This window comes from Nerophis lumbriciformis, linkage group LG13, assembly GCF_033978685.3.
Source record: "Nerophis lumbriciformis linkage group LG13, RoL_Nlum_v2.1, whole genome shotgun sequence".
NCBI lineage: Eukaryota > Metazoa > Chordata > Actinopteri > Syngnathiformes > Syngnathidae > Nerophis > Nerophis lumbriciformis.
Window position 1 is genome coordinate 34,014,303 of NC_084560.2, and position 11,979 is coordinate 34,026,281.

The 11,979-nt window shown below is 42.4% G+C and overlaps 1 protein-coding gene and 1 long non-coding RNA gene across 4 annotated transcripts in view; one reads left to right on the plus strand and one right to left on the minus strand.

Moving 5' to 3' along the window:
• Positions 1-11,979, plus strand: part of LOC140679328 (uncharacterized) — a 112,241-nt gene that overhangs the window by 98,089 nt on the left and 2,173 nt on the right. For all 3 annotated transcript variants that reach the window (XR_012050779.1, XR_012050780.1, XR_012050778.1), the window contains one exon: positions 1,776-1,919. This is a non-coding gene — a long non-coding RNA (uncharacterized lncRNA). The remainder of the gene's footprint in view (positions 1-1,775; positions 1,920-11,979) is intronic.
• On the minus strand, positions 7,623-11,955 carry hpxa (hemopexin a). The gene is made up of 10 exons (XM_061970962.2): positions 11,806-11,955; positions 10,822-10,841; positions 10,673-10,750; positions 10,374-10,531; positions 10,011-10,164; positions 9,031-9,243; positions 8,820-8,915; positions 8,546-8,676; positions 8,333-8,480; positions 7,623-8,056 (listed from the first exon to the last, which is right to left on the minus strand). Exons 1-10 carry the CDS (start codon positions 11,865-11,867, stop codon positions 7,827-7,829), a joined length of 1,290 nt encoding a protein of 429 aa, XP_061826946.1. The 5' UTR covers positions 11,868-11,955; the 3' UTR covers positions 7,623-7,826.

Consider the following 11,979-nt stretch of genomic DNA (forward strand, 5'->3'; position numbering starts at 1 on the left):
AAACTCCACATCTGGGACTCAAATCCAGGACCTTCTCACTGTGAAACACGAGCGCTAATGTTCTGCCCTGTCACTATTACCAATGTTCGCACAACGAATGTGTTTCCGAGACATGAGGATTTTAACTTGAAAGTATTTGTACAACCTTTCACTGGACGACTCGTAACACATTCCTTCAAGTGAGCTATCAAAAAAGAGCCTTAAATGCTCCGTAACTGGATCAGTTCCGGCACGCTTAAACACACAGCGCGGTTCATTTGGATGCAGTTTGCAATGAAGCACAGAGACTAACCCCTCAATGTCTGAAACCACAAAAATACAAAGCCAAAAGTTAACTAGGCTAATGATTTACAATCTGCTAAAGCAATTAAAGTGTGCTAATAATTTAAATGTAAAATCTGCAAAATCTTACATTTAGACAGAATAATACCCTAAATTTCCAAATGCTTTGTACAATTTTTCATAATTTTCACCGTAAACCGTAAAGTCATGTGTTTTCTACGTATTCTAACATTTACTGTTTCTTGCTGTGGAGAAGTCAACTGCATTTACTACTGTGATGAACTGTTTTTGATGCTACGCTGTTGGACTGTTACTATTGAACAATTGCCTGCTGCAGTTTTTACAACCATTTTTTTACAGTGTAGTTTTGGTTGTTTTAATCCTGGTTCTTCTCAGTACCTGTGTCCAGGTACAGGTCTTGGTCCTTCTTTTGGTCTCAGCGCTGGTTCTTCCCCAGCAGGCACATGACATTGATACAATGTTGATTACCGTATACGTACATGTCCTTTAAAACTGACTTTGAAGCAACATTGCAAAATAGTTGTATTTGTATTGTATTGAGGCAAGGTTGGTGTCTAACGTTGAATCCACGTTGTTGGTTGGTAAATAAATGATAAATGATAAATGGGTTATACTTGTATAGCGCTTTTCTACCTTCAAGGTACTCAAAGCGCTTTGACAGTATTTCCACATTCACACACACATTCACACACTGATGGCGGGAGCTGCCATGCAAGGCGCTAACCAGCAGCCTTCAGGAGCAAGGGGTGAAGTGTCTTGCCCAAGGACACAACGGACGTGACTAGGATGGTAGAAAGTGGGGATTGAACCCCAGTAACCAGCAACCCTCCGATTGCTGGCACGGCCACTCTACCAACCTCGCCACGCCGTCCCCAAATGACCAAAATTCAATGTCAAATCAACGTCACGACCCGACATTGATTAAGTGTTGTCAAAAAGCATGTTGTTTTAACGTTGTATTTGTGTTGTGGAATATTGGTTGGGAAATGACCAAAATTCAAGGGTCAAATCAACATCACAACCTGACATTGAATAAACGTCGTCAAAAAGCATGTTGTTTCAACATTGTATTTGTGTTGTAGAATACAGGTTGGGAAATGACCAAAATTCAATGGTCAAATAAACATCAGAACCCAACATTGATTCAACTTTGTCAAAAAGCATGTTGTTTCAACGTTGTATTTGTGTTGTAGAATATTGGTTGTGAAATGACCAAAATTCAATGGTCAAATCAACGTCAGAACCCAACATTGATTAAACGTAATCAAAAAGCATGTTGTTTCAACGTTATGATTGAGTTGCTCAAGGTCAGGACCTAATTCAACAAGTTCTCAACGTTGTTTCATTTTCTTGTGACACTGGGTCCCCTTCAAGTCCTTGTCACTATATTTGGTGAGACAGCCTTGTCATAGTCCTGGTCCTGGTTTCGTCTCCTATACTTCAAGCTTTGTTTTTGTCTCTCCCTGGTCCAGGTCCTTCGCAGCGTCATTGTCTTGGTGTTATGCTGGATCCTTGTCCTTATCCTAGTCCCTGTTCCAGCCTTGGTCCTGCTTCTGTTCAGAGAACCCACGCGGGTGTGAGGTGGACTCCAGTTCTGTTTTAAGTGCAGTTTAACAGTAAGTGAGGTCAAAGATTGTCTCTGTTACAGATGCTCCACTCGCACATAGGGGACTCTTTTAGCTTCGTTCATTGTTTGCGTGCGTGCGTGTGCGTGTGTGTGTGTGTGTGTGTGTGTGTGTGTGTATGTGTGTGTGTGTGTGTGTGTGTGTGTGTGTGCTGTCAATTTGATGTGGCACTGAGGTCACAACTGAGGGAGTGTTTTTGGCGGTCACCAGTCCAGAGGGGCTGCGGGCTGCTACCATCTGGTGACCAGAGCCAACGTGTACCTGCCACGCTCTTGGCCAGTGTCCATACCTGCACACACACACACTCGCACACGCACAATCACACAACACACAAAAAAAAACATAAACACACAAGGTCATGCCAGCCTGAAAGACAGGCTGAGAGCAGATGTCCGTCAAGCACCTCTTCCACTTAATTAAGCAGCATCAGCAACCTTGTGTGTGTGTGTGTGTGTGTGTGTGTGTGTGTGTGTGTGTGTGTGAGAGAGAGAGCGAGATAGGAGCATGTTGTCACTGGAGTTGTTCTGAAGTCCAACTTAGCTCCATCTTCATGCCTGAGACCAGTTGTGTCGAGTCTCAGTTGGACTGCAGGTTGAGATGGTGACGTCACAGCCGTGTGAAATACCGCCAAGAGTTGAGCTGTGGCGCCCTCTGGCGATCACTTGGTAGAAGGTTCTTTTTATTCTTTTCTTAGTTCATTTCATCAGTGAGCATAAAACAAAGATATTTACGTAAGTTGTTTCAGGGGCCACATTTTCAAAGAGCTGAAGACCTTCTCTCTTCACTATTGGTCTTATTTTATATATTCCGGAGAACCAGCGTCCCCTAAAGCAGCTAGTGGTTCTTAACCTTTTTGACCTCGGGGCCCACCTTTTCTACTACAGAGGGGCCTGGGGCCCACTCAAATGTTGTCAGTGAATTAGTAATCATATTCAATAACTTTATCTAACCTACTTACAGTTCACAACCTTGTCAAATGATATGAATCACAAAGGTTAATATTTACCAAACACATAAACTTTAGGCTTAGGTCAAGCTGATTAGAAAAATAAGTGCTAACCAATACTGCATAAGAAGGTACTCATGTATCACTGATGAAAAATAAATGTACAATTATGGTGTGCCAAAATAGATCAACTAAATCAATAATGAATATGTCTCTTAACGAAACTGTAAAGTGCAAATGACATTACAGCTTCACCACTTTAGTCATAATTTTTGCACAGACTTCTGTTTGTTTGAGTTTGTCATTACTGCCACAAGTGAAAGAAAAGTGTATTGCAACTGAGTTCCGATGCAAACCATACCGACCACAGCTTATTTTTTGGCCATCCTTTAGGGGGCGCTCGCGACCCAACAACAGGGGGCCAGACTTCTATGGTTAACAGTGGCGTGCCGTGCGTTTCCCACCTAGGCCTTCAGTGATGTCCGACTTCAGTGATTACCTTTCAAAATACAATCATTTATGTCACCACATGACCATTGTTGGAGAAATACTATACAGGAACACATTTACTGGGAATTACCTCAACAGTGTACAAAACAGGTTATTTTCTGGCGCATTTAAAAATCAATAAACCCGCATCGGCAATTAAAACATATCTTAAGTGGTACTGTCAAAATTTAAATTGCAAAAAACATATTAAACGTAAAAAAATAAAGTAATAAAATATTTCAACTCACAATTTGTAGAACCCATTCGACGCCGTATAAGCCAATGGTACCGCTCGTAGTCGTTTGATTCGAGTGGAAGTGGCGAGCATTTCTCCATTTCATCGCCGGGACAGCTGAGCTAGCTTCCGGGGTTGGCCAACGTCGTCTCACAAGATGTAGTTTCTCTTTAAATATCCTTCTTGAAAATGGCCTTGCAAATATATATCTGCCACCTAATCAACGTTTTGTTCTCCTTCTTTGTGGGTTAAAAAAGTGAGTATTGGTGATTTCTCTGCTAGCCCGTTATGGCTACGGTGCAACACTTCTTGCTTCAGTAAATTGTAACTCACTGGATGCTCACTTTGGAATGACAAGTGAGTATCCAATCACAGTCTCGTTAACATCAGGCTACTGTCAACAACTTTTGATCTGATTGGCTATCACAACTGTCTATCAACTGTATGTGTTCTCAAAGCTCTGCTGATCTGCTTAGCACCACCGTGAGTATCCAATCACATGACGCGTAAATGTCACGTTCAACGTGAGGCCAGCGAGAAGGCCTTACTGACAACAACTCCTGATCTGATTGGCTAGGGCAATTACAGTATATATCAACTGTGTGTGTCTGTTCACTTACAGTGCAGACATTGCTGATTCTGAAGGCAAATTTGGTACAGCATGGCAACATAAGCTAGCTGAATTCTGATTGGATAAAAACTCTAAAAACAACAGCACTGAAAGAGCATAATATGATATGAAGAGAATATGAATACTTTTAGATATTTAGGGAAAGTAAATTGAAAATGCCTTTATCTTTAATTATGATCTTGATTTCTGGTTATGTTAGGCCAGCAGAGATGGACTTGCTGGCTGATGACCCACCACTGATGGTTAAGAAACAATGTTCCAAAATATGGTCTATTTATTTATCTGCTGTTTTCAAAGACCTTCTGCAAAAATGTGAGTCTCTCACAAGTTTTCTTTTAACTCAACTAGTTGAATAGCCCAAATTATGAAAAAAAAAAAAGAAGACCTAAAATGGAACCTTGAGGAACACCACTTGTATTGAACAAATGACGACTGACTGCATCTGAGCCAAACAAGCTACAGCAACACCTTAGTTACATAAATTACAGGACAAAGTTTAACTGCCATAAAGGAGAGGACTTAAAGGGGTGCCTTGAGGAACGCCACAGTCAAGTAAATCACAAGTTTGGACCTCAATCTTCTATGTTTGTTAGTAAGGTGTCAATGCGAGGGTCTGCCAATGTGTTTACAGTGGTCCAAGTTCCTTTTTACCAAAGATACCAACAATTTAATTTCGTTTGGGCCGCTAAAGTGTAAAGGGAAATTTAGTTGGAAATGTTATACATAGTCATACAGGCCTCTTTCAAGCTGCACAATCAGTAGATTTAACTGTAAAAAAACAGCATCTCAGGTCGCCAAAAAATTACCGTAAAATCATCAGTGGTACTATTTTTCCATTTACAGTAATAAACTGTAAAAACAGGTAGCGCTAAGAAAGTAGCAGCTCAGTCCCCAGAATGTTGCGGTAAAAATAACAGTGGTACTGTTTTTCAATTTATTTTATGTACTGTAAAAAAACTGGCCATAGATGTTACAGTAAAAAACGATGATAGTTTAAATTTACAGTAATTACCTTTTTTTTTTAAAACACTGTAAATTTTACCGTAAAATTCTGGTGATTGAGCTGCCAGTTTTTTCAAATCATAAAATCTAGAGATTTTTGTATTTTTTTTTTTACAGGCTAACTAGTTGCGTTTGAATTTAGAGACCCCCGTTATACGGTAAAGTTGTGACTTTTTGACGTCCTATGGAAAAGGATTGTGTTGGTCGCCATGCTTCGCCCACATTCTATAATAAAAACCTAAAAGCTTCAAAATGTTAAATGAATAGATGGATAGATAGTACTTTATTGATTCCTTCAGGAGAGTTCCCTCAGGAAAATTAAGAAAAACCTCTTCATGTCAAATCTGTCTCAGTTAAGCAATCAGATGAAATAGTGAGGACGAGCTGGTGACAGACACCTGGATATGGCAAAAACCTGCAGAAAATGACCTTTTTTGATTGTTTTGAGGGTAAAAATGTAGATAAAAGACACATTTCCATGTTAATCACGCACACGATTTATATTTACATATGGCGCTATGAGGCTACATTCTTCACTGCTGGTGCTGTTGCATGGTAAAAATGGCTTTTTGGACCATGGGCACATTTTCACTTTGGCCCTCGGGGGCAACACGTTTGGGTAACCCAGCTCTATACAGCAGGGGCACTTTATTCCTTTTAGGAAATGTTTGTCTCCTAAGTTTTTATGGTGTCATTCCTGGGCTGATTTTGGCTTCTTAGATATAAAACCCAAAACTAGTGAGGTTGGCATGTTGTGTAATTCTTAAATAAAAACAGAATACAGTGATTTGCAAATCCTTTTCAACTTATATTCAATTGAATAGACTGCAAAGACAAGATACTTAATGTTCGAACTGAGAAACATACTCTTTTTTGCAAATAATCATTAACTTATAATTTAATGGCAGCAACACATTGCAAAAAAGTTGGCACAGGGTCTCTTTTACTACAAAGCCATGCTGTTGTGACACGTGCAGAATGTGGCTTGGCATTGTCTTGCTGAAATAAGCAGGGGCGTCCATGAAAAAGACCGTGCTTGGATGGCAACATATGTTGCTCCAAAACCTGTATGTACCTTTCAGCATTAATGGTGCCTTCACAGATGTGTAAGGTACCCATACCTTGGGCAGTAATATGCCCCCATACAATCACAGATGCTGGCTTTTCATCTTTGCGCCTATAACAGTCCGGATGGTTCTTTTCCACTTTGGTCTGGAGGACACAACGTCCACAGTTTCCAAAAACAATTTGAAATGTGGACTCGTCAGACTACAGAACACTTTTCCACTTTGCATCAGTCCATCTTAGATGAGCTCAGGCCCAGCGAAGCGTTTTTGGGGGTTGTTGATAAATGGCTTTGGCTTTGCAAAGTAGTTTTAACTTGCACTTACAGATGTAGCGACCAACTGTAGTTAATGACAGTGGTTTTCTGAAATGTTCCTGAACCCATGTGGTGATATCATTTACACACTGATGTTGCTTTTTGATGCAGTACCGCCTGAGGGATCCAAGGTCACGGGCTTTGCCGCTTACGTGCAGTGATTTCTCCAAATTCTCTGAACTTTTTGATGATATTACGGAACGTAGATGGTGAAATCTCTAAATTCCTTACAATAGCTGGTTGAGAAATGTTGTTCTTAAACAATTTGCTCAGGCATTTGTTCACAAAGTGGTGACCCTCGCCCCATCCTTGTTTGTGAATGACTGAGCATTTCATGGAAGCTGCCTTTATACCCAATCATGGCACCCACCTGTTCCCAATTAGCCTGTTCACTTGTGGGATGTTCTAAATAAGTGTTTGATGAACATTCCTCAATTTTCTCAATCTTTTTTGCCACTTGTGCCAGCTTTTTTGAAACAAGTTGCAGGCATCAAATTCCAAAGGAGCTAATATTTGCAAAAAATAACTAAGTTTACCAGTTCGAACGTTAAGTATCTTGTGTTTGCAGTCTATTCAATTGAATATAGGGTGAAAGGGATTTGCAAATCATTGGATTCCTTTTTTTATTTACGATTTACACAATGTGGGCAGCACAATGGCACATGGGTTAGTATGTGTGCCTCACAATACGAAGGTCCTGGGTTCCATCCTGGGCTCGGGATCTTTCTGTATGGAGTGTGCATGTTCTCCCCGTGACTGTGGCTTCCTCCCACCCAGACATGCACCTGGGGATAGGTTGATTGGCAACACTAAATTGGCCCTAGTGTGTGAATGTTGTCTGTCTCTCTGTGTTGGCCCTGCGATAAGGTGGCGACTTGTCCAGGGATAGGCTCCAGCACCCCCCGTGACAACGTAAGGGACAACCGGTAGAAAATGGATGGATGGATTTACACAACGTGCCAACTTCACTGGTTTTGGGTTTTGTAGATGAAAAAAACAGAGGCCGCGTGTCCTTGCTCATCTTTATTGACATCAGCAAAAGGTACAAAGTCAGACCGCAGTTGGTAGTTGTTGTTGTTAGTACCACTAGTACTAGTACTAGTTGACTAGTTCCATGCCAAAGTACACCTTTGTCAATAAGAATCAGCCTAAAGCCGGATCTGGTAGTCCAGGATGGCCTGCATCATGATGAAGGTTGCGTTTCTTTAACGGGCTCAGTGGTCGCAGCCAAAAAGATCCATGGCCACGCGGTGCTGTTCTGGAATGGCCTTGGCCCCCACTAACAGTGCAATGCTGTCAAACTGATAGTAGTGGTTCCCTACAACTACCTTGACGCCTTTGGGGCCACACATGGCGGCGTCCACCTTCTTGAACAACCCAACCGTACGCTCGTTAGTAGCAACGCGAGGAGTGTCATTCAGCTCCACGTCGAACATGTGCTCACCTGCAAGGCAAGACAAGAACCTTGTTAAGTAGATTCAGGAGCAACTTTGACATGGAATACCTGAGCCGACTCCCGGTAGAGGTCTGTAAGCAACCGCTAACAACCTGTAGGAGTTTATCAGATCTGTACTAGACTAGATACCGGTACATTAAGGAGAACAATCAACCAAACGGGGCTAAACAAGACTAGCTTTAGGCCTGGAAGAGACTATAGACCAGAATGTACAAGACATTCTGGCAGTGGACTGAATAATGGATCAAGTGAAGTGGACCTAACCTTTAATGAGATGTGCGATGTGATGGTCCTCGCAGACAAAGGCAGCGTCAATAGGTCCCTCCAGTCCCAGCTCCTCCTTTATAGGTTTGGGGAAACCCTCTGCGAGGGTGTGTGGGTTACTGACTTTGTAAGCATACACTTGGTCGTCCTGCAAGGAGAAAACAGTCACGGAAAAGACCAAAAATCAATCAGACGAGCTGATGGACAGCTGACCTTGATCATGTAGAGGTGACTGTGGTAGGAGAAAACAGCGTCCACATCGTTGTGAAGTTCTTTGAAGGCGTGCCCGATGGTTTCGGCCGTCATTGTGTGATTGTCATAGTGTGTGTTTAGGAAAAAATTGCCTGACCAAGAAAGACTCACTTAGTCACGGTGCATGCTTTGCTTTTGAGGAATTCGGGTCCCATCTGGGACCAGAAGACTAAGTTCTAAAGAGAAAAGGCCACTAGGGGTGACAATGTGGACCTTAAGTACTTCCTAAACTCACCCCTGAAAGCATAAATGTCTCCAGCGTCATCAGACGTGATGGCGTCCAGGTGAACACGACTGCAGCGTTCTCGATCCAGGTTGTCGCTATTGTCACCTGCGAGCGACAGCAGTGACAGACACTAATGGCTCAAATATGTCAGTGACAAAGGAGACCAGAGATTGAAGTCTGCAGCCTTCTCCCAGACTAACAAAGAACTCGTTTTACTTACCAAACTTGGAGCACTTCATGAAGTAGTCGATTGCCTCCTTCGGATATTTGCCGTCGACCTCGCCGGTCTTTGGGTCAAACTTGGAGAACATGTGCCCGTGGAAGCAGTAGAAGTGTCCCATATAGTGGAACGCGGACGTGCAGTTAGGCATGGTCTTAAACTCTTTCTTGTCTACAGCCTTGCTCTTCACGTGGTAGTGATAGATGTCGTGTCCTGTGGGAGAAAAGATGTCTTTCTAGTCTTTCCAATCTCCATCAATGTTTTTCGTAAGGCTGTCTTCAAATAATGAAAGATTTGACGATTCCTTTTGGCACAAGGTGTGCCTTGGAGGTGTAGCTCCCCCATGGCAAATGTAATGCTCCTTCCATAAGTTCATGTACAAAAGATTTGTTACGGCTTTTACCTTGTCTAATTAGTTAGCTTGTCTGCGCTGTGCCACAGCCTAGGAACTCACTAATCGATCCACTCTCTACCGTGTTTATTTCTTTATCAGAGTGGTTAAAACTTTTAAAATGGAAAACATTGCAAATGATCTCTGGTTTGTTCACTTCAATGAAAGACAGTATACATTTTACAAAAGGGACAAGCGGTAGAGAATGGATGGAAGTTTCTTTAATTAACTTTGGAAGTGTCACCGTATAGAGGCTAAATCCAAAACCCTGTGACGTTACTGACACCTAGTGACCAGTCAGTGTAAATTATTAGATATCACCCATCCATCCATCCATTTTCTACCGCTTGTCCCTTTTGGGGTCGTGGGGGGTGCTGGAACCTATCTCAGCTGCATTAGGGCGGTAGGCGGGGTACACCCTGGACAAGTCGCCACCTCACCATTTCTCTCAACCCCCTCTCCCCCCAAAAAAACACAATACCATAGATTCGACTGATTGTCAACTATAGACCAAATCTAACGAATCAGATTGTTAGTTTTTGTAGCGTGAGGCATCTTTTTAAGACTTGTAGGACAAGTGGGAACAAACCCTTGAAGAAGATGACAGAATCTTCATCGCAGTCTGGATGTGGGCACTGGACGGCAGATTCTAGGTGATCAGGGATTCCAGGGAACACTTCAGAGATGTCCTTGGGGTATCCACTCTCCAGCTTGTGATCGTAGTAGCTGTACACTTTGTGGTCCTGGATGGAAAGACCACAAGACAAAACAGGTTTTGAAGCTTGCAGTCTACTCTTTGTCACCAGACATTGTCTGCATATTAACTGCCCCAAGTTCGATTTAACGTATGGTTGGTTTGGAGCACCTCAGTCTCATGTGACCGTTTTAGCTTAGCTGCCTTGTGTCACCCCGTTCACCGCAAAAGAGCGGACACGAGTTGTGGGGACGGTACCAGAAAGAAGAACATGCGGTCATGTTCGTCCGGGCTGTCCTCATTGTGCATGCGGAAAGCGGCATCGACGTGTCCCACTTTGTGATCGTCGTCCAACTCGGCAAAAGTCTCATTGGACATCTCCGCCTTGCCGTCGAATCCCTTGAACAAGAAGTGACCTGGAAAAGTGTATAAAACATGTGTTCAGGATTTTTTCAACATCATTCCTGACACAGAAGAAACCCATCAAAGCAACTTGATCCCGATGGACTCCGTGGAAAACCTGCAGTCAAACTGAAGGCAAGCAATGTGCGTCTCACCTTTGAAAAAGTAGGGCACGCCATCCTCGTTCACCACCGCGGCGTCCATCTCCAGACCCTCACACCGATCTGGGAGGTCTGAACAACAACATGGCCGTGGTGAGAACTACACGACATGATGAAGAAGAACAGAAACGAGTCGCTCTCACCTGATGAATGATCCTCATGACTGTCAAAGAGAAGAAAGTATTTTTAAGGACAGGGTTAGGGCTTAGACACATGACATTTGTCTAGAAGCTTCTTTGAGAGACACTTGTTGCTAAACAGAACTCATCGGACTAGAAACCTTGAGAAGTCTTGTTCGGTTAGGGGTTAGGATTAGAATTGAAGTTATGGGTTTAATTCTTAGCCAGACAGATCTCATAAGATTTGTACTAGAACGTCTAGAAATGGTTCAGATGATTTAGAAACATGTTCGTTACTTTTAAGAACCCGAGACCGCTTGGCAGAACTTCTAGGACTAGAAACTTCTAAAAGTCTTGTTGGGTTAGGGGATAGGGCTTGGATGTTAGGATTATAGTTGGAGTTATGAGTTAAATCAATTAGCCGGACAGAATTTATAAGACTCCTACTATAAACTTATAGAAATGGTTAAGAGGATTTAGACACATCATATTTGTCACCTTCAGGACCCGAGACTCTTGTTGCTAAACAGAACTCCTAGGACTAGAAACTTCTAAAAGTCTTGTTGGGTTGGGGATAGGGGTCTGATGTTAGGATTAGAGTTGGAGTTATGGGTGTGATCATTTAGCCAGACAGATTGTATAAGATTCCTACTAGAAACTTCTACAAATGTTTAAGATGATTTAGACACATCAAATTTGTCACTTATAGGACCCAAAACACTTGTTGCTAAACAGTACTCTTAAGACTAGAAACTTCTAAAAGTCTTGTTAGGATTAGAGTTGGAGTTATGGGTTAAATCATTTAGCCAGACAGAGGTAAAAGTATTTGAAACTTCTAGAAAAGTTAGGGTTAAGATGATTTATTTCAGTCACTTTTAAGGACCTGATTCATTTGTTGCTAGGCAGAGCTCATAGGACTTGTAGCTAGAAAAATCTGAATGGTCCTGTAAAGACACTGTTAAGCACATCACAGTTCTCTTAAAGGAGCGGCAGAAAAGACAAACTTACTGGTCGGCATGCACCAACGCCGAGATCAGACACACACACAGGAAGTTGGCGAGCAGCTTCATGGCGAGCAGGACCAGATCCAAGGTGTCTTGTTGTCGGGCACAGCAGTCACTTATAAAGCGGCAAAGTCACGGGTACGAATGCGGGGGGCGGAGTCAGAAAGGCTCGAATGTA

Bases quoted from the DNA above. Each gene is read 5' to 3' on its own strand.
- hpxa (XM_061970962.2), bottom strand. From the start codon at position 11,867: ATGAAGCTGCTCGCCAACTTCCTGTGTGTGTGTCTGATCTCGGCGTTG. The intron at 10,842-11,805 runs GTAAGTTTGTCT...TCTCTTTGACAG, and splicing joins GCGTTGGTGCATGCCGACCA to TCATGAGGATCATTCATCAG. The intron at 10,165-10,373 runs GTACCGTCCCCA...CTTTCCATCCAG, and splicing joins ACCGCATGTTCTTCTTTCTG to GACCACAAAGTGTACAGCTA.